We start from the raw sequence: 24041 nt of genomic DNA, 5'->3' as shown, positions 1-24041 counted from the left end.
TAGAAATAAATGAATACATGTACCTCAGAGCAGATAAATACTTTTTCAGTTATCACATATAATTATCCAGAAACTAAGTCTTAGTTAATTAGACAGAATAATTAGACAGGAACTTGGTCTTCAAAACCTAAATCCAATTCTCTTTGACTTATGTCAACTTGTCCATCTAGAAATATAGATGAAAGATATACAATTTATGCAAATATATGGACAATGTAATTATTAATGTAAATGCTGATAATGGAAAATAATGTGTTACTGAGATTAATACACAAATTTATAAGGTATTTTACCAGAAAATTGTCAGCGTTCTAAATTTTGATCCTAAGCACCTAAATATTTTTTAAAAATTATCTGATAGTGTTGTTAAAAATAGAAAGAAAAATATTTAATTTGGAAAGTAGTTTTCTAAATGATTCTAAATAAAATTAAACATGGAAAAAAATGTCTGGGGAAATAGAACAAAATTTCAAGAGTATTTTATATGGGTATATATGATATTTACTTTCTAATTTTTCTAAAATTTCAAAATTGACAGAAATTAATAGCAGTGTATTCTGTTCCTTCTGTCTATGTCATTATCTATTATCTACCTACTTATGTGCCAATCATCTATTCATTGTTTTTGATAACAAGAAATTAAATTTATAGAAAAATAAAATCCATTAAAATCCAAATACTCAATTGTGAAATCAATGACAACTACTCTCTTCTAAAATATTTACTATAACTAAAAATAATAGTCTACCCTTTTCCTTGGATTCTGAAATTATAACAATATCTGTAGGGTGTTCATGTTCATAGCTAACGAAGTTGATAGAGTAATTATGATACTTTTTATCTTACCAATAATTTCAACTCTTCCCTGCAGAATGTGTATTATATCTCTTATTTTATTTACTATTTGTTGTCTTCCATTTGAAATTCTGTTTTCCTATCTCTCCACTTAAGATGTTTTCATCCTCTCCTTGAGGATAACTTTCAACTGGCTCAAGCAAGGAAAATAGGTGTGATTCCACACCCTGATGACTAAGCAACTACTAGAGAAGAAAGGGAAAAATCTCCAGATCGTGTTACTACCCTGCTTAATTCATATTTGATGAATAAATACATGAGTCCATTTGCAAATTTTTAACGAGAGAGATATTGCCAAAATAAAAATCAAATCACTTAGCTTCCTATCTACTGGCAAAATGCAACCTTATTTTCACAGATAGTCTTCCTTCCAGTGAAAATCATAGCTTGTCCCTTTCTCCGTTTTTGTGAATCAATTTGCAAAACTAGCAATTTTTTAACAGAAAATAAAGCAATGTATTTTCCTTTATATTTGTAGAGATCTCTGTCACACAGTTTGTCCCTCTGAATTTGTATTAAAGTTAATGAATTCTAAATTAATTGTGTACAATATTTGGCATGCAAGATAGATATCAGGGTTTATAGACAATAGCTCAACAAATTATGATTAAACCCAAGATAGATATCAGGGTTTATAGACAATAGCTCAACAAATTATGATTAAATGTGATTATTCTGTTCTTCAAATGTTTCTATACAAACTGTCTTTAATAGTTTGTATTTTTAATTTAGCAGAGTAAGTATTCACTATTGATTCTCTAACAAACCTATATAATTATGTGATATAAAATTAAAATTTAGGGGCTTCCCCAGTGGTCCAGTGGTTGAGAGTCCACCTGCCGATGCAGGGGACACGGGTTCGTGCCCCGGTCCGGGAAGATCCCACATGCCGCAGAGCGGCTGGGCCCGTGAGCCATGGCCGCTGAGCCTGTGCGTCCGGAGCCTGTGTTCCGCAACAGGAGAGGCCACAACAGTGAGAGGCCCGCATACCGCAAAAAAAACAAAAAACAACAACAACAAAAAATTAAAATTTATAAAAGCTACAATATATGCTCCCCTGGGAATACTTGTATACTTACTTTTGGAAATGTATATTTGATTTCTAATTTGAGATATCTTTGTTATTATGTATAGATTTAATCATAAACAGTTTTAAAGGTAGAATGTAGAATATGTACTTTGCAAATAATATATAAAATTGGCATTGTATACTTAACTGACCTTCCGGTTATAGTATTCTCTGTAAAACGGAAGTGCTTACAGTATTACGGTTATAAAGATTTATATAAATAGCTACCACTTATTGTGGTTGTGACTGTAACACAACTTAAGACAAAATTAGACTGAACCACTCATAAGCTTCTATAATCTCTGGCAGGATCCATAGATTCTCTTCAATTTTTCATAAGTAAAATGGAGATAATAATGGTACCTGCCTGATTAAAAATCATATGCTTTTTATATTACAAATACATATTTATATAAAAATGAACTTAAAAGAAATGTGATATAGGGATATGTTATTATCTTGTGAGTCTCCACTCTAAGGATACTACTTATTATCAGTTTTACTTCTAGCCATACAGTTTTTGTTTCTAGCTTCTGTTTTGTAATGAACTAGGTTGACTTCCTTTATTCTCTATATCAAAAAGTTATTATAATGTTTTCTCAGCATAAAGACATCATTAATCCTTAAAAATGTTCCTATTCTCTTCAGATCCCAGATACCCCAGAAGAGCTTATAACAACATTTAATTTGAAAACACACACACACACACACACACACACACACACACAGTTTAGTTAGTCTTGGACCAAATAGGCGAGGATTGAGTAGAAAGGTCTTTACAAATCATACCAAAGGGCCGCTGAGAGGCTCCTTTCTGTTCACACATCACAGGGTACTTTTCTCATTGCCCCTCCATCCCCTGTTCCTCTCCTCTGCAGCATGCCAGCAATTAAGGGAAAATAAATTTAGAAGCACCAGCATTTCACCAAAAAATATATTAAAAGGCTTCAGATCCTTTCATTTTCTTGTACTCTCCCTGAAAATAATCTTCTCAGAAAGATGGGAGGATAACCTACACATTATGAACTGTCTAAAGCTGAAAGCCAACCCTCTACAAACGTTTGCTGCAAAGCCCAGTGATTAGAAAATATACAGCTTCTCTTATCTAATTCCTATAAATGAAAAACCCAATAATACAGGCTGGAAAATGATGGTGCTCTTTCAGCTATAAACGACGTGCAAATAATTTATTATCTGCTTTAATTTGAGAACTTTTATTACTCTTAATAGTTAGTAAATAGAAGATTGCAAACACTAGGAATGAACAAAGTTGGGGGTGGAAATTGCAAAGTGAATTGAAAGTATAAAAAAAAACTTAAGCCCTGAATTTTACTAAAACCATATCTTTTACTAAATAATCTCTTTTCTTCTGCCTTTGTGCGCTATATAATATATACAAAAACAGAAACATACCATCTGACACTTAAATTATTTAATCTAATTAACTAGCTTCTGTTCAGTTACTTATAAGAAGAAAAAGGAATATGAAATTATCTTCATTGAACACAATTGATAAGCAAACAAATGGACAATAATGCAAATTAAAACAATTAGAGAGATGAAAGAAAAAAGCATTATTGAGAATAAAACCATAATATTTGGGGAAATAGTTAAGGATTTATATATAGATTTCCTAATTCTGAATCTCTATAACTGGGCATATTTATTCTAGGATATGAGAATGAGGTGTTCATTATTTCTGTGCTAAACTAAATGAAATGGAATAGACATGGACATACATATGTTAAATCTCAGTGTTCATATCCATTAAGATCTACAGTGTTCACAAGACAGCTGTAAATTAAAAACAACACAGATGGACTTGATAAGTTCTAAAAACTAAGTCTTCTTATTTGTAAATGGCAATTGTAATAGTACCAAATTAAAGAGTTTCTGAAATAATTAAATGAAATATTTTCTATAAGTTTTAGCACTAGACCTAAGAGAATAAGTGCTCAAAAATTGAAAACTTTCATTAAATGAGTTGATTTCTTCTTAGGATTTGAAAATACAATTTGAAAACATGTTTTAGATAAGATTAATCATAGATATTGAGATGATTTATCAAAACTATATTAAATAACTGACTCAATCACACAACTGCAGTTGTAAAAATTGATTCTGATGGTATCATAATCACATTACAAATAAAAATTCTAAACAATGATAAACATGGATTACATGTATGAAATCCCATACATGTAAGAAATAACTTAAGAATACCTATGCAAAATTTAGAAATAAAATATGTAATTGAATTCTAATCTCAAAGGTAATTGAGGTATATCATCTGATTTAATAAGAATGTGATTATGATATATGATTTTATTTATAAATCCAAGCTATCAATGTTAAATCTTTGATATACTTTTCATAAAAGTATATAGTATCACCCTGCATTTCATAAAACTATTTACCTTTACATCTTTTATTTTGTGCCTGATGTTCATCTGTTTACTAGCTCAACCATTTGCTTTGCTACTCAACACAATGATTAAAAAAAAAGCATACATGGAAAACTATTAAATACTATGAAATGCATTATTACCACTACTTTCTACATGAATTAATATATTCAAAGCATAGTTGAAAAGGGAATCGGCCAAGTTAACTAAATTGTCTCATGAGGCTGAACCTAGAACTAGAATTTTTTCTGCTTATGACATAAAGTCTTACATTTCATCCCTTCTATAGATGTTGTACTCTATTAAATTTAAAGATTACATCCGTTAACCATTTTCTAACTAAACTTTTATTCTAATTTTATTTTCCTTTACAATTAAACAAATTCATTTTTGCTAGCTTTCCAGAGGATCTATTTGAGGGCAGGGGTGGGATGAGGAGGAGTGTTGGCAGAGAACCTAAGAAAGGATGAGAACAGGGCCTCATCTCTCATACTAAGTATGAATGAATGACATCCGAACATCCTTCTGGAACAAGACCATTGACACCAAGCCAGATGCAGTTTACCTTAGAACAGTGAGAGTCACCTGGTGGCTCTTAGGAAAGCTAGATTCCAGGACCTAACCATTGATATTAAGATTTAGTAGCTATGAAGTGAAGTCCAGGATTTTGTTATTTTCTAAATCTTCAGGTGATAATTATGATAGTCTAGTTTGGCATCTGCATGCCAGAGAACTTCAGTTTTCCTGCATAGGATAAACTAGACAACCCATTCATAGGCCATATATAGATGCTAAATTGTATGATCAATTCTCTGGACTATTTTTCTTTGGAATCCCTAAAGCACCTATACTCTCTATTATTCATTTGGCATCTCTCATGTTCTGTCTGAAAATCACAAGTCCATGTATTGGCTTTGAAAAGGAGGAAGGACAAGTCTTCTTTAAGTATCAGTAATGGTAAAAATAATAACTAATTATGTGCCAATCACTGTAGTAGAGAATTCCCTTATATTATTTTATCCTTAGAGCAATCCTGTTCACATGTACCCATTTCAAAGCATTTCAGCAGAAATTATGTATAATTTATGTAATATGTTTAAAATAACACTTGGTGTATAGCAGGAGCTAAATTAATTACAATTTTTGTTATCTGTAGATATAGATATAGAAACAGAACCTGGGAGGTTAAATAACTGGCCCAGGTTACAAAGCCAGAAGTTAAACCTAGGTCTCTCTAGTTCCAGAGGCTGAACCCCTTCCATAAAAAGGAAGGAGAATGATGGGAAGCAAAGGAGAGAGTGAAACACTGTCAAAATTCTCTAGATGTAAAACCCAGCAAAATGTTTCACATCCTTGGGAAAAAAAAAAACTGTAGTTCTACAGTTGTCCTAATTCTAGTCAGGTTTCTCAGCTAAAAATAACCAAAATTAACTCATTAAATGAAGCATAAAATACATTTATTGGAAGAGTATTAGGTAGCTGACAGATTCAAAGGTGACCCTGTTGAATGAGGCTTGTCGAGGAACCAAAACTGGCAATGCTTGGGCAAAATTCTGCCACTAAAATAGTCAACTTGGAACAATGCAGTTGGCTCTTCAGTCCCAGGCACTTTTCACTGACAAGGCTTGGCTGGTATGTGGCCAGTGGAAACTCACTGTGGCTCCCTTCACCTCTTCACTGTACTGCAGCTGCCTCAAGGGATCTCCAATTGACCCTGTGCCTTTGCATCCTCCTGCCTCTGAAAAATCCCTTCTTCCATGATGTGGCTAAACTCAAACTGCCAAAAGGTGGGGAGAAATAATAACTACATTTCTTTTATCACTGCATATAATAGGACTTAGGGTTGTTGAAAAAATAGCAAAGTAGCACATTAAACACATCATCCGTAGATACCATTCTCATAAGAATCAACAAATTCTAAAAGAATGCAGGTTTTAAGACAGGATAGACAATGGGGAATCAATTCAGGCAGATTCCTGTCACTCTGGAGGTTTCTGTATTTAGCAGAATGCCCATATAGATTACCACCCAAATCAGAATAACTCTAAGAGTTAAAGGTGGTACCATGCCAGGACAACAGTCTAAACTGGGATTATCCCAGGCAAACCCGAATGTACCATCATATAATTATTTAAATTGATATACATTTATATATTAGCTTATATTCTTTACTGCTTAAGAAGAACTAATGATCTTTCTTTCCCTCTCTTCCTTCCTTCCTTTTTCCTTTCTTTCTCCGTCTCTCTCTCTCTCTCTCTCTCTCTCCTCTATTTATTTTTAATTCCTAGGATTGTGGCCATACAGTGGAACTTTGACCACTGAGTTGCTTCAGATTTCTCAAAATCTTACCAGTATTATTTTCAGATCTCTGATATTATATTCGGTGGCTGAGGTAGGGGGAAGAGGAGTTCTTAATTGCTTTTCAAATAAATAATTGTTTTGCTCTCTGGACATGTCCAGAACTACTAGTAGAATTCTATGTACTTCCTGAGAAACAAACATGCAGACAGGCTGAAACTGGAAAAACAATGTGCTCTCTGATTTTCTAGACTACAGTGGGGGTGTAGCAAGAGAGTAGTTAGAGAGAGAGAAAGAGGAAGAGAAGGAAGGGGGGAGGCGGGGAGGGGGCAGAGAGAGAGAGAGACAGAGACAGAGAGAGCGTACCTGTAGATCATTTTGCTGTGTGTGTACATGTCTATTTTGCCTGTGTCCAAGAATAGATATTGCACTTATTTTATGTAGGGTACTGAGAGAAAAGAGAGAAGAATTTCTCACATGACCTATAGTTTCTGTAGTTGACATAATTGTATTGGCACTTTATTAATAAGTCAAAATAGTTGGCATGTTTAATGCCTAGAAGGTGAATAATTACTCAGACTATAGCATATCTGAACTGAATTATTGATGTAGTATTTTAATTACAGTAATTTAATATTATAAGTAAACAATATCTTCTGTCTCTAGTTTTTTTCTTACATCATCAAATTATGCTTACAGCTATGCTAGGCACTGTACAAAGAGGATCAATTTGTTTTGATTCATTATTATTGTTATTATTATTATTACTACTATTTACTTCACTAACACTTTACTGTGGAATAATATGGTAACAGATTGTCTTAAATGTGGCTCTCTAGGACAGCAATATGTACCATGAAACATCTGAAATTTTATTAATATTATTCTACCTAGAAAAAGCCTTGTGAGTTTTTGAGTAGTAGCATGTATCATAATATCAACTCCTCTAAGTCCTGATCCATGAAAAATTGCATCTTTCATGTTGTATCAATAATTTCACAGTGATTAGTAACACAAGCAGAACAGTTTGTGTTATTTTATGCAATGTATGCGTTTTCCTTAAGAAATCTAATCCCAATTTCTGTGGAGGAAATTCCATTAAATTTTAATAGAATTGGGAAATTTGAGTCTCAGATATTTTTTAACTATCCTGTAATATCACATGTGGCAATCATGAAAATAAGGGTTAGATTTCACAATTTCACATATTTTTTATTTTGCGTTATAGCTATTCTTGTTTTAACAAATGTTCATCACCATCCACTTTTATTTTGCTTAATAATGAAGTCCATGAAAATGTCAATCAAATTTAATTATAAATTAACTAATGACAATTATAAAATAACTATGACATAAATTGGGCATTAAGAATCATAAATCTGGGGCTTCCCTGGTGGCGCAGTGGTTGAGAGTCCGCCTGCCGATTCAGGGGACACGGGTTCGTGTCCCGTTCCGGGAAGATCCCACATTCCGCGGAGCGGCTGGGCCCGTGAGCCATGGCCGCTGAGCCTGTGCATCCAGAGCCTGTGCTCCGCAACGGGAGAGGCCACAACAGTGAGAGGCCCGCGTATGGCAAAAAAAAAAAAAAAAAGAATCATAAATCTAGTATGTTGAAGGTACTCAGAAGAAATAAAAAATATCCACTTCAAGAGTGAAAACTGATACTTTTACAGCCAAGAGTGATAATCTAGTAAGGCATGGTTACACATATGTGACTGAGGTAGAAAATGGCCAAGAATAATTACTTGGGGAAGTACACAAAGTATATAGCAAACACATCACATCTAGTTTGCATTTCCATATTGATTTCTTGGTCGGTAAAATTTTAAAGTGACTTTCAGTTAGTAAAACTGTGGTAACCCTATAGTTGACAAATTTATTAATGCATGATTATTTACTATACCTGTGTATAGGAGAGCAAGAGGAAATGTTATGCCGTCCCCTAGTGTAAATATTAATTTTGTAATACCAGAACTGCAGTGATCCAAGACATTGCAAGGGAATCACAGCTACTGAAATCATTCTTGAAGAGAATTAAAAGAAATTCTAAGCTTTCCTAAAGAGCCAGCTTCCTAGGAGTACAGAGTATAGTTCCACAAAATTTATGAGACAAAAGAATGTCTTATATCTTAAGGTTTCCATAAGATTTTCATTTCTTTATCTACTGTAATATCTAGAGCCCAATCCCTCCTCTAAGGGAAGAGATTTTATGAACCTTGGGTGGAGATAAATATGTAAGGAGTGCCATGGGTAAACAGGAAAACAAAAAGGAAACGTTGATATTGTTCAACACTAAAAGTGTCCAAATTATGTAAATTTATACATATTGAATAGATGAGATTCTAGATATGAATGTTCCAGTATGAAATACTGTCAATAGCTACCCTCATTTATTGGGAGTTTATCAGGGTCAAACCTTGTGCAAATTACTTTACTTGCACATCTCACTTGATGTGCAAAACTGTTTTCTAGGTAGGTTATTATGCATCACCTCCATTTAAGAATAATATAACTGATAGAAAGGTGAACTTGACCAAGGTCATAAAGCTAGTGACCAGTTGTGGTAGACTTCTCTTGTCTGATCAGTTATCTCTTTCTCTTACTAACATAACACTGATTTTATTGAGCTTAGCAATGTGCCTGGCTTAATTAATCATGTTCCCACTCTTCCCTGCACTTAGGAGTGGTCCTATGACACAACTCCAGCAGAAGAGATATAAGCAACACTGTTGAGTGGGACTTCTTAAAAAAAAAAAAGAACATTCAACTTTTTGTCCTTCCTCTTTACTCATTTTTTCTAGCTTAGAATGTGGATGTGATGGCTGGAGCACTAACCACCTTACAACTGCAGGAAAAATACAAATAAAATCAGAGTCTTTAGTTTTGACATTACTGAGCCACTTAATGTCAAAAAATATCTAGTTGCATATTTCTGTTACACTAAAAATTTGATATAAAATATTATATAGGTACAGAGTTGATATTTGGGATCCTGGTTACAAAAAGTTTTCCTCATTATTGATACAGAGGTCTATTTAGGATTTGGGCTCAGGTCCATCTGGTTATAAAGTGTGCTTTCAACCACTGTGTAAGTATGACAGTAAATATTTTGACAAAGGCATGCTAAACGATGCAAGAACACAATCCTGGAGTGAAAGTAGTCATTCTCTTCCCTACTATGAAGGAACTTTGTCTCATTTCAGCAAAGAGAGGTGAATTGCTAAATATCAGGTTTTGAAGGAAGTACCACAAAGATTACGGTATTTCCGCTGACACTTCCTTGGAAGCCACTAGACCATGTCACTTGAGACCTTTCATTAAACAAGGAGAGAATCCATATTTTATCCCATCTTTCTGTCCTTGACAACTTGTAAGTAAAATCATTTAGTTCAAACCCCTCATCATTAAATCCCTTCCTTCTTTGTAACTGGCCTCACTTCCTCCTCAGTTACTTATTGTCCAAAACTTCCATGCTTTCCATAATCCAAAGTGTTTGGCAATTACCTAAATTCTCTCCAAACAAAATTTGCTTGCTCCACATCAAATTCTTTAGGTGTTTCCTATCTGAAGGACATAAACAAGGCAATTTGAATGGGTTAACCTTTGAATCACTGTTAATACACTGGCCTTCCCCACCTGCCCCCCGCCCCCAAGGGATGAATATGGGAGGAAATCTGTGCACTAGAACTAACCATGCCCCTCTGGCATGATAATTCAGCAAGGGTCAGGAGAAAGCTCTCAGGCTCACAATAGGGCTGTGCATAATTCAGTCTCATAGGAGGCGTCTAAGATGATCCCAAGAACTCTGAGCGCTCCCCGCAAGACTCCTCCTCTCTGTCGTGGTTCACCACTCCACTGCTACCACTGCCTGCACTAGGATTATAGGAACCAGTTTTATCCTACCCTGTATCCCCAGTAATGTCAGTTGCCACAGGAAGTCCAGAACTCCCAAATTTTTCTTCATTTTCTGGACTTCAATATCCATGAGATTTTATGTTACAACCTCTTTTATGACAGAATTCTCTATATTCCTACATGTCCTAAAACACTTGAACTGTGTCTTGAATTCAGAAGTGTCCCTTATCAATGAAATCTCTATAGCTTTAGACTTTTCGTTGAAGTTTTACTTCAGCATTTTGCGCCAACTAAAGTTTCTCTCTCTTGAAAAGCCTTTCCCCTGTATCTCTCTCAAGAGATGGGAGACTGTTTTATCTCCCCAGAGTCCTCCTAAGAATGTGCCAGTGCAGAGCACATGTCCTCTACGCTCCACCTTGTTAATCTTCAACCATTCTCCTTCCCTCCCTCATCCCTAAAACTCCCCGGCTTTGGGTCTCAGTTCCTTGAAATTCTCTGATGGTCTTGCCTCCCTTTTCTTTGCAACCATCCATGTCATATCTGAGAAAGAAAAAAGCAGCCCCTGGGAACTGTCAGCTACGAACTTGTCTAGATCAAAAAGTAAGGTATGGGGCTTCCCTGGTGGCACAGTGGGTAAGAATCCGTCTGCTACAGGGGACACGGGTTCGAGCCCTGGTCCAGAAAGATCCCACATGTCACAGAGCAATGAAGCCTCTGCCCCACAAGTACTCAAGCCCGCACACCTAGAGCCCAGGAGCCACAACTACTGAGCTTACACTCTAGAGCCCATGAGACACAACTACTGAGCCTGATGAGACACAACTACTGAGCCTGCACTCTAGAGCCCGTGCTCTGCAACAAGAGAAGCCACCGCAATGAGAAGCCCACACACCGCAATGGAGAGTACTCCCCGCTCACCGCAACTAGAGAAAGCCCATGTACAGCAATGAAGACCCCATGTAGCCAAAAATAAAATAAATAAATAAATAGAAAAAAAAGTAAGGTATGGTTTTGTTATCAAAGATAAACAGTTTCACAGTCCCCTAACATCAGACAAGGTCATTGATGAGCATGAAGGAAGCAGGAAAAAACAAGACCACTTCACAGTCATGTTTGGGGACAGACAAAAACAAACCTACTGTTTTTGTTATGAAACATCCCCATCTGACAGCCAACATGAACAAAAGCTGCTTCTCTACCAACTACAGCTTTGCCCCTACTCCGTTCCTCTTGCCTCCTAGAGAAAAAGCACTAAAAATAACCAATTGTAGAATGGCCCTCCTTTCTCACAGGATAATCCAGAATAAAACAATGTTTCAATAAACTCCACAAAATCACCTTACACAATCTCAAAACCTATAAAACTCTCCCTTATTTTCTCTTCATGAGATGCATCAAGGTTCCCCATGATGTGCAGTTTATCTTGTTCCAACAAGTTCTAATAGGTCCAACTTGGTTCAACTAGAGCTCTGTTCCTGGAGGTTTCTGGCTGGTGGTTACTGACACCATTCTGTGCATTTTTCATGAAAACATTTTTGTTTTGTAAAATTTAAGTCCTTCATTTTACATAGCCACCCATTAAAGCCAACTTTCTTAAATTTGGGTTACCAAATTGTACACTTTTGATATTAAGTTTAAAAATATTTTCTCTCATTTAAAGATAGCCTGATTTTCTTCAAGTACAATAAATGTATGTATGATTAGCTATTGGAGATGAACAGATAAGAATAACTATATTTTACAGTTTTATAAAAGTTTTTTGAGGAGGAGCCAGGGAGATTGATTGAGAGATACACAGTAATCCAGGTAAATATTTAAAATAAAGTTATTATACATTCCTTTATAAAACAACAAAAACATTCCACATTAAGGTCTATCAATTTTAACCCTAAATAAGTTTGACAATGTCAATTTCACCTATTTCCAATTAAATCCAACTGGAATTAGATATGATTTATATTTCGAATATTGAGTTGTCTTATTGTAAGAGAGATGTAATAACTGATCCTTAGTGTACTGTTTGGGGTCTAGATCAACAGAACCAACAGGAGAGATGGAGAGAGAATTGGGGCGGTCATGGGGAGGCAGGTGGAATACATGGAGAGGAAGGGGAGAGAGGGAGGAAAAGAGAGTTTTAAGGAATTGGGGATTGACTCTGTTTGTGGGTTTGTGGGGCTTCTGTAGGACAGGTCAGTAGGCTAGAAACTCAGGGCAGGGTTTGATGCTGCAGTCATGAGGCAGAATTTCTTCTTCACCAAGAAATCTCAGTTTTTTCTCTTACAGTCTTTCAACTGATGGCATGAGATCCATCCACATTATAGATGGTAATCTCCTTTACTTGAGGTCAACTGATTACAGACATTAACTATATCTACAAAATACCTTCAGAGCACCTAGATTAGTGTTTGTTTAAATAACTGGATACTATTCTGGTTGACACATAAAACCAGTCATCACACTCAGCATAGCTCATTTTTCTAAAGCTATGTACGTTTAAAGTGTTTTCTTATAATTTGAATATGGCACGGTCATCATAAACATTTAATACATTAAATGTACTTACATTTAGAAAAGTACATAACTTTCTTCTAATGGTGCCAAACCATTATGAAAGAGTCCAGAGTACTATATCAGGTAATGGACTTTGTTATTTTGACAGCTAGGATTGAGTTTTAATTATTTACTACCCCACTTTATATTATACTGTGCTAGGAAGTGTACTGTAATACATTTATAAAATTAATGAAACCTTGCTAGTTGAAAACATCATAATATTGTATATATGTTAATAATTTTCTCAGAGACAAAGGATAATCTGAGATAAAACAGATCAAATGGTTTCAGACTAAGATTTTTAGAGAACAGAATTAATAAAATTATTAATATTGTAGTTTGCAATATAAAAAAGTGAAAAATAAATATAAAATTTCTTTATGAATTTTGGCTGCAGTATACCACAGATTAAAACTACTATTTTTTTCTCTCTGGAAGGATTACTCAAACTCCTAATTACAACAATTGCCTACAATAGTAATATCTCAGTTAAACAGGATCACTGAGAAAATTATTTCAACACTGTATTATGATTACATTTATTAAAAAGTATGATTTCCCCTATGTATAATACTTTCAAAAAACTATTTTCTAAGTATGTTACATGAACTAAACATGTTTACCAAAAGTATAAAGACTAAAATTACATTCAAAATTAATTTTTAAAAAGACCAAAAACAACAAGAAATTACTACAAACCTGTGGTCTGAGCGAAAGTCTGCAATTTTAAAATGCAAAAATGCATCATCCTCAAATCCACGTTTCTATATTATAATTATTATGATAGATCATAATATCCTAGATATATGATCTGGAAAATACTGTTAAGCAGTTCAACCAATACATAATAAACTGTATAGAAACATACAAATATGCAGAAAACTTTTTGGAAGACTGCTGTCTATCTAAAAGTTGGCATCATGAAGGGTAGAATGACGAAACTGTTTCTGTCTCCCCGTATGTAAAATTTGGTTCTCGGACTAAACAAGAAGTGGAAAATTCAAGTGCCTTCATTGGTCAGGAAGGTATTATAAATAAGTGAAAACTTATGTAACAGTAAAAAATAGTATAGACAGTAACAAACTGTGAAGTGTATTCCCCTTTGAATGGCATTGAAGCCCAAATACTTTAAAACACAGTGCACACTAAACAAACTACTTCTGCAACCTGAATTTGGTCTGAATACAAATACAACTATATGAAACCTTTGGATTAGTGGTCTCCAACGCTCTTGTTGATCTGTATTTTCAGCAAAAACGTAATCGCAGTCATCAATAAACTAGAAAATATTGGTGCATAATTGAAAAGGAAAAACAAGATAGTATGTCACTATTTGACTTTCAACTATCAAAAATAACTTAAATAATATTTGATAAACTAAAAAAGATATGTTAGAATCACGGATGTTACTTGACAACATTTGCCTTAAAATACTGCTTACATTTTTGAGTAGGTCATAATATCAGTATTTCAATCTTATTTTCCTTACTCCAATAATGTGTTCTGAAAACACATATGTTGTAAAGTTTTGCTAGAATAAAAAACAAGTACAGCAAAGAATATATGTCACCTTAAGTTCAGGAAAGTGAGACACAAGATGGTCTTTAATACTGAATGTATAATAATGTAAAAGAAACTTGTAAAAATATATAACTGATTACATGACCAAATTTTTAAAGTGGGGAAATTTAGCCATATATTATTCACCTTAACCCACCCTCACCCCTGACCTTTCTTGAGGATATTAATCTAACAATGATAACATTTCAGCAGCACTAATTCAACAGCTTGTTTCTTTAGTCTTATGCACAACCCTAAATGTGCCACATAAATGGGTTTTAGTGAGTGGAGAAACCTTTTAAATTATATACTGTAGGAGATAAAGAAATGTGTAAGGGAATGACATGAAAAATACTGTTATATTAGATAATGATAATTAGAACAAAAGTCCATATAGTATATTTCAAAGACCTACCTAATTTTAGTGAGTTCCTATATACAAAAGGAAAAAACTCAGAATTTTTTCATACTTTCAAAATGAATACATATGAAAATATCTTGAGTGACAAGAAACCTGCAAACTTGTCAAAATATGTGAATATTTTTTCAACATATTCAAAATGAATGGCGCATCCATGAATACATCTTAACATAATATTTAGTGCATAATACTTAGCACAAAGCCTGTGGTGCCTAGAATAGTGCTTTGCAATTAAAGCATCTCAATAAATCTGAACGAACTAAATAACAAATATGTTGATAACTGATTAATAAATCAATACATCTTTTCTTGTCAAACCTGGTACTTAATATTTTGGAAATGGAGGACAGCCTTCAGGAACAGGGCTTAGGCAAGACAAAAATTATTGATGTTCGCATATTGGAGGATAAGAAATAAAATAAATTTGAATTCAAATTATTCTGTGAGTCTGGCACTATTTCTCCACACCTAAAGGCAAGTGGAAAAGTAGAGTGCCTTCAAACAACAGATGACAACAATACCATCTCTTTATCAGTATCTATATTATCATATGAATTTCTATGGATTCCCTAATTTAGTATATAAATTATAAAGGAAATATGTCTAGAGTCAGGAAATCTGAATTATAATATTGACTCACTGCCTGACCTCAAATCAGCACTCCTTCTTTTTGAATGTCATAGTCTTTAAACAGACATAATACTCTTGTGAAATATAAAAATGCTGACCAACTAACAGAAGTAATAAACAAATTATTAATGATTTCCAAAGTTCCACAAACTCCAAATTCCATATTAAAAGTGATTAAATATATGGTTAAATTCTGCATTCAAGAATATAAATTTTAATATTTTGTATTAAAACTTTAAAATATATAATTAGGGCAAAAAAACTTTTGTGGATCAACTGCAAAACATAAATATAACAAAATGTCTTTATCTAATAAACAGATGCATACACAATGGTGGTTTGGGATAATCAAAAGAAAAACAATAAGAATACATGGATTGTAAACTTTATTCATTGTCATTAAACCACATAACTTATTCAGACATATTCTGGAGCACTAATAAAATATTAGCTTATTTCTTATTCAATGGAATTAAAGCTATATCACACATATGATGCTATTTATAACAGAAATCATCACAAGTAGAGTGAACTTTCTCTTTGATGGTAAGACCTTGCAAAATGGAGATTTGTATATTTTCAGTTAAAATTGTGAAAAGGAGTATATTTAAAAGCCCAAGAATAGGATCAAGATTAACAATAGGCTTAATCTTTAAGTATCCTTAAAATTTTATTGTGTGAGTGACATAATATGATCTATGGAAAGGTCTGTACATTTTGATAATATCCTCAGTATGAGTAGCAGGATTACATTCTGGATTTAGGACTAAAGCAATTAACCAAGGTCAGTAAACAATGAGTTTTATTCTGTAAGTAAATTTATTCTATAGGTAACTTCTAATTCTTGAAAGAACACTGTGTTAACAGTTATAGCCTATATTAAATCAGTTCAAAAATTTTAAAGACTAGAAAATAATGTTTTAAAAATATGAATTTTAAAATGTTCAGAATATCCATTAGTTATCCAGTGGTTGAAAACTAACTGGAATTTCTTTGGAAAAATCCCTCAATGGATTTTATGTTTTAAGTTGTGCTTTCCTGAAATAAGGAAAAAAAAAAAAAAAAAACACTCACTAAAATTTTTTTAACTTAATACACATTTCAAAATGCAAAAATGTGATGATGTCTTCAAAGGCAAAGTTCACAATATGTCAAAAGCAAATAGATAAGAAAGTAAAAAAGATCTCATAACTACTACTCTATAAAACTGGGATTAAAAACATGACAACCATAAATCCTTACTTGAAAATATTCAAATAGTGGAATATATATATATATTTTAAGATAATATTTGTGTTTCTTATTAAGGTTGCTATTTCTGAGAAGTTTCAGGTTCAGTTTTCTGTTTTTAACTTATAGTAAGTTTTAGCTTATAATAAATCTTCACAGCATCCTATTTGCTGTAAAAAATACATTTTTAGATAAGTATAGAAAATTATTTAATTAAAAAATTCATTTATGAATATATTTAGAATCTCTTCTGTTATAGACAGGCATAAATCTCATTCTCTTCAATAACAGAATCATCAAAAGACATAGAAAAGCCACACATGACATATATTACTTTTTAAAGTAATAGTTTCAAATATAGTGGAACCATACATGAAAAATCTACATCATTTCAGTCAGTGTAAATCTCTTGCATAGGAAACACTAACTTGGGCAGTTTGTAAACACAATCTTGAAGGATTAGCTATGAAGCCCCTATAAGTCATTTTACCATAAATAAAACATGATAGGAACTATTTCTAAGCCTTTTTATCCCAGTTTGTTGCTTCTGACATTTGCATATATTTAGATTCATTCATCTCATTTAGGTAGCTGCTCTTTAACACCTATTTTAATTTGAAGATTAAACTGGCAGATCTACAGTTTAACCTACCTTTTGTCAATATGAGTGATAAAGAACTAATCAACTTCAAACCGACAACAAACATCAGCTTAAGCAAGTTCAATCATTTATGGAAGCCCAAGGTTGACTTAAGAATCAAGATTACCAGAATTGTAACAAGTTGAGGTTTGGCAAATAAATATGTTTTCTTCTATGAACTTTATTCTGTGGCTTTATTACCTACACCATTATTATAACTATGGAGATGAGATCTTGTTCAGTCAATAAGTTTGCCTTTTCTCATAAGTGAAACTTGATTTAAAAAACAAACCAGTGCACACTTTTTTCAAAATGAAGCGCTTCCCCTCCCCCAAATTACCTTCACATATAGTCGACTTCTCTAAGTCTAGCCAGAACATTTTCCATAATTACCTTAGCCTGTGCCTATTGCTCTGTATAGTACTCCACTAAGGAAGACCACAGAAGAGTATTTGCTTTGATCAACAACAACAGTAAACAATCTTATCCAGGACAATAATAAAAGCGATAAATTAACCCTATTTCTTTGAATCTGAAATGAGCTGAGAGTAAGATGTCCAAGAGATTCAAGGGAAAAAAGAAAATAATCAAATGAATCACATCAATGTCAGAATTCACTTAAAACTTCAGAAGAGAACTTTTCATTCTTGGAAGACAGATGCACAGCACATTTAGAAAAAAATTTATGTAGAATCATATTTTAAGATATATAAAGAAAGTAGATTAAGAATACTGTTTTTACTTTTGGACTAATTGACTCTGTCCTTAAACTTCTACTCTCCCTATTCAGAGCTCAGTAATCACTTTGTTAAATAGGGGGCACCGGGTGCTGCTTGCTAATAGACCCAGACTTTAGTGATGCATACATTTGCATATTACCACCTTACTCGGCTCTACTCTGCAGTACTTAGCCTAATGAGCCTTCTCTCTACTTTCCTTTTTCGTTATTGGGTGTATAGTTCTCAGGAGATACCAAGACTTGGGAGTCAGTTCTGCAGGGAGGTTCTGTAGCTAAGAGGGGATACGAAAGAAAAAGTAAGGGCCATCACCCTGTACTATCTCAATGCTCAGCACATCTCTCACCAGTCAGGAGTCCTTTTCCTACTAGAATGCTGAAAGAGAAGCTCGGTGGTCCAGTGAGAACCTCCCAGGACTGCACGGGCTCTGTTTGTCTAGCACGTTTTTCCTTGTGGCTCTGACTGTGTCAGAGTGCTCACCCGTCACACTTATCTCCAACCTCTTCTGAGTGAATAGCTTAAAGCTGGCGGCATGGGGTTCTGGAGTCACTCAGTTAAGCTCTGTACTGACAACTTCTCACTAGAGAAGTTTGCTGCCAGTCCTTCCGGAGACAGCCGGAACACAAACTCCTTCTGAGACCCTCCCTCAGTCCCGCCGCTTGCCCCGCACCACCAGTCACGTGGCTCCCGCCTCCACGAGAGGCACCACATCCTCATTACCTTCAGCTTCCTAAAGTGACAGAGGCTATAGGGTCACTTGGGGTGACACAATTTGTTTCAAATAAAGAGAAACCGTGGTAATCTTCACCAGGACGGAGTGAGTTGGAGGGTCCCGAGCGTTGGGAAAGTGTCAACCAAAGCCATGGATCTCAGCTTCCCTGAGATTCCTGCCTTTTTCTACACCAAATTCTCACCTCACGCCCACAAGACAAATAAATGAATATATTATAAACCAAATTGAATTGTGACACCCCCAAACCCTCACAATAACCTCAATCCTCCAAATGTCCTCTTAGACAGGAGACAGAGAGAGAGACAGACAGAGAGAGGAAAACAGAAGCGATTACCAGAGTTTTGTTCCCGTTCTTGCTGAGAGGGCCCCGAAAAACTCCCTTTATGTTGCGAAAGTGTCCGTTGCTGAGATGCGTGGAGCTGATGACAATGTAGTAACACTCCATGGAGCAGCCGCCGCCTCCTCCACCGCAGCCGCCGCTTCCAGGCACTCCGCGCCTGCAGCCGCAGCGCGCCGGGGCCTGGGGAGGTTGGGCTACGGACCCGCCGCGAGGGCGAACCGCCGCCTCTCTCGCACGCCCGCCGGAGACAGGCTCACTACGCGCCTCTGCTGTGCGCGCCGAGGTTCCTCCGCCTCCGCATGCTCGCCGCGCTGTCCGTCTCAGGCTCTGCTTCTTTCCTAATTCGCCTTAGGGCGATTCGCCCCGCAGGAGGATCCCGGGCTGGGAGGGGCCGGCCAGGCAGCCGGGAGCGGAGCGCGAGTCAATGCCCGCGGCGCGGCCGAGCGGAGCCGGGCAGCGGGAGCCGCCCGAGCGGCAGCGGCGGTGGCAGCAGCATCCCCCGCTCTCGGTGCCAGCACTCGGAGTTGCTGCTGCTGGCAGTCATGAGTGTTATTATATGGAGCGGCGTTGCCGGTCCATTGCACTGAGCCAATGGCAGGGAGCCACTGGGCTGGTACTGAGAGCTGTCAGAGGAGTACATCTGTCACCCGCGGCCTCCCTCCGCCCTCCCCCGCCGCCTCCGGGACCCACGGCAGCGCCGGTCTGGGCGCGAGTGGGAGCGCGCGGAGAGCGGGACGCCCCCCAGCGCAGCGCCGCGGCGGCAGAGGGCCAGGGACTCGAAGGCCACCGCGGGCGGGCGGCAGAGCGGCCCGAGACCGAGAAGTGGGAGACTCCTGTAAGGTGGGGGCGGAGGGGAAAATGTAGAGACACGGAGATTTCTTGCCTAGCAGTCGGGGAAGGGGGAGGGGACGATGCGGGGGGGGGGCGGGGTAAATAAATTAATAATTCAGCACGAAAAGCCAACAGCTTGCAACTGCCTGGTATCCAGGCAGGTGCCAGCAGCTGCTTCTCTCTTGAGATAGTTACTACCCATTGCGTTTAGCGTATTTGATCTTATTTGTTTTTAATGTGGTTTTAGTATGGAGGCTGGATTCTGTTCCGAATCTTAGAGGAAGAAAATACCCCTCCACCCACCACCCATTTGTAGAGATCATAAAGGTTTGTGTTGATAGTTTGGGGGGCGGGGAGGGGTAGTTGTGGGGATACGAGTGAAATGGATAGAAGGTAAAAACAGAGATTCTTGGCTTATGTGGTTCCTCGACCCGGAGTTCCCCTCACCCACGTACCCTGAGAACCTAGGTTCCTGCTAAATTGCCAAAGCTGAATGGAAAGGGATGCTTTGCCGCAAAGAAGCTGCTGCCACGAGCTTGCTCTGCGTTTCTCTACAGTTCTTTTCCCACCACAGAGAGTGGTAGCGAACAAAAGCGTTTGCCCTAGAAGCGACCTGAAAGGAAAATCTCCCGCAAAGGAACTAATGGGCTCGTTAGGAAAGTAGGGGATGGGGTCTGCTGCGTTCACTGAAGAGAAACCATCGCGCTGGGCTTTAAGGGACCAAGGTAGCCATCGGCCTAGATGTGCCCTGCCAGCCTCCCTCTCACCCAGTTGATTCTTTGTGTAAGTTTAACTCCTCGGAGGTGGTAGGGTGAGAGCATCCCATCAGGTGTATATGCGACTCATTAGTCCGCAGTTAAAAAGATCGATAACAGGGAGTGGGAGGCTGGGAGATGGTGGCTTCAATGGATTTACTGAAGGCTTTATTTTCCTCTTGCCTAGAATGGCTTAATTGGTTAAAGCAGATTCCAGGCATTCTGATGCTCCTGCGTCAGAGCATACTGCACTTTGATGTAAATTGTGTTGATCGTGTTTATTTGAAGGTCAAGATTTCAAGACAGTCCATTCTGAGTGTCCCATATATATGATTTTACATAGCAGTGACTCTGCAAACCACAATATGGTCCTTAAATGAATCTGCCAGTTCGATTTCACTCTTTGAAAGAGGAAGAACAAAGAGGGAAAAAAAGTATTTATAAGAGACAATAGTCATGTGAGTAATTTGTAACTTACAGGGGTGGAAGAGGGAAGTGCTAGATTCATCTAAGGAAAATTCTCCATGTGTCTTGCTTCAATTCAAACAAAGAAAAAAAGTTGGTATGGATTTATCAAAGCTCATTATGAAGTGTCAGTTATTTAGAGGCAATTGGCTAAATTTCTCAGATATCCACTTGGGGGAGTCTGGAAGTCTTGGGATAAAGAGAAAGCAAGAATTTACAAAACTTCTATACTCTGTGGAACAGATCACCTAATAATTTGTTACAATTCAGTATGAACACAATCTTATTAGAAAAAATTTTTAAGTGGTCTCCACCAGATACTGTGTGCAAATCAAATCCATTTTGGCTCCTTTCATTAGAGTTATTTTTAATTTATATTTTGAGACTGTAGTGATTCTCTGTACATATCACCTTGGGAACAACTCATGACCTGTATGATTTTCATTATGTCGTTTGAAGTTTTGGAAACTTGCAATTATTAGACAGGAGATAAAACCTTCATTTTTACTGAACCAAACCACGGAATCTCCTAAGGAAATGGAAGATGGCCCATATGTGAAAGAATCAGATAATATAGATTTCTTGTGTGTATAAGTCGTAATAATCTAAGCTAGGTTTTTTGCAATATTTTTCTTTCAAAATACTTCTGACAAAATGTTCAGATCTGTATCTACATCATGAAGCTCAATTTCCAGTTCAGGAAACAGGAACCACAGTTACCTGAATTGTCCCATGGAACAGAATATCGACTATATGGGATGCTATATTGTGTTTCTACTGGCAAAGTTGATATATAATATATACTATATATATGATATACATACATGTATATGATGATGTATATATCCTAGAAAACAACTTTAGTGAAATAACCTCTGAAAAGATTCACTTTACTATCAGAATAGTCTACCTTTGCCACTTACAAGCTTGATGATATGACGGGGTAGCTTTTGACTGCAATATCTAAACCTGTGTATAAGTGGTAGTAAACACACCATAGGTCTGTTGCTAATACATGAAGGATGCTGACAGTTAAAAAAGGAATGTAAATTTTTTTACATAAAATTTATTCTCATTGTTTCACTACACATGAAGTAATCTATCTCAACATTACCTAACGCTGAGTGTAATCAGCAAGATTCTATACCTACACCTTGAACTTGCACAGACATATATCAGAAGAGAATGCAGATTCCTTTTGTTTACCCTCATTTCAATTGAGTAGCCATATCTATACTGTAATGGTCATTCAAATAAAACTACTAATCACACTATATGATATTCATTATGCCATTACCAATGAGCTCTGCTGCTAGTGGACTCTTCATTACATCAACCTTAAAATCCAAGAGAAAAATAAGCCACCACCATGTGCGTTCTGGCTTCTAATTACAACAAACAACTCCTAGGCATAATGGAATTCTTCTATTAAAATATGAAATATTTTTTTCATTTGAATTTTGCTAAAAATTAAGAGAGAAGTCAAGTAGGAAATCACGACTTCCCCATTATCTCAGAGATAAATCATACCTTTCTGTGGCAATAAATTAAAATCAGTAAACAGTGACAAATTATTGTGACCTTCCATCTTGTTGTTCCCATGTCTTTCCTTTTGTCATGATGCAAAGGAAGTAAGTACATAAGTAAGCATCTTCAAATTTCCTGTTGTGTTACAATCTCTTTGATATCCATGGACTGTTCCCATTATTTCAAGCAATTCTGATTTATGTTATTAGTAACCATTTTGGCATTGATTATTTCTATGGAACAATGCCACCCTTAATTTAAAATATAAAAGATTTCCCTTTCAAAAACTTAGAAAATTTATATTAGGTTAAACATCTAACTGCTATTGTAAACATGCAGAATCAATCTTTCTTAATCATAAAATTAAAAAAAAAAATATTTTATGGGATCATTATAGATCACTTGGGTTTAATTACCAGCTGAAAAAATTACAATTAATAAATTAAACATAAATGTTTTAAGTAACTGACATTACTCTAAAAAAAAATTGCAGTTCATTTTTTGCCACCACTACACTTCAATTTTCCCTTTCTACTGGTGCAATTTCCCCTTCAATTTTCCCCTTTCTACCATTGTGATTCAATCAAGATCCCATATGCTCTGTGCTTACACTAATTTACCTCACTTCTTGTTCCTCATTTTACTTTGCTTAGCACAAAGCTGGGTACCAGGTTTCTGCACAGCAACTGAGCATTGTTCCTGACCTGTTGCTGGCTCACACAGAATTTCAGGATAAAGTTATTGCCGTGAAATGTAAAACCAAGGTCCTGCCTTCTTTCCCAGACCAGCAGCTGGACCCCTCCATCCTGAATCCCTGTTGTGATTCCCTCTGTCCAGTTCTTCCAGAGGGAAGTAAAACTTCCCTGAGTTTGCCTACTGATGTTTGAGACCACACGTTGCTACCTTCGCATGACTGGACTTCCTATTTCCTGTCATTACAATCTCTGAATGCTTTTACTCTATCTGGATAACTTACCACTGCTAAAGTGAACTATCCACAAATTAACTTCTGGCTCCCAGAAACTCAGTCTTACCTGAGCTTCTGAGTTTCTGTGAACCAAGTGCCCGTTCTTATATCATCTGAAAAAATATAAATAGATAAAAAGCATATTCCAGTGTTATTCAAATGTGTCTGTG

General features: G+C 36.1%; 1 protein-coding gene across 1 annotated transcript in view; it reads right to left on the bottom strand.

The window, feature by feature from the left end:
* ZNF804A (zinc finger protein 804A) overlaps window positions 1–19431 on the bottom strand; it is a gene marked incomplete at its 5' end in the record, with an annotated part of 294760 nt that extends 275329 nt beyond the window's left edge. The window contains one exon of the mRNA XM_081242785.1: window positions 19321–19431. Coding sequence (XP_081098911.1) covers window positions 19321–19431 — 111 coding nt within the window. The remainder of the gene's footprint in view (window positions 1–19320) is intronic.
* Window positions 19432–24041: the final 4610 nt, after the last annotated feature.

The sequence above is a fragment of the Mesoplodon bidens genome (assembly GCF_964165515.1).
Source record: "Mesoplodon bidens genome assembly, chromosome: 8".
Taxonomy (NCBI): Eukaryota; Metazoa; Chordata; class Mammalia; order Artiodactyla; family Ziphiidae; genus Mesoplodon; species Mesoplodon bidens.
The sequence above is the reverse complement of the archived record's forward strand: the minus strand, read 5'-3'. Positions and strand labels throughout refer to the sequence as shown.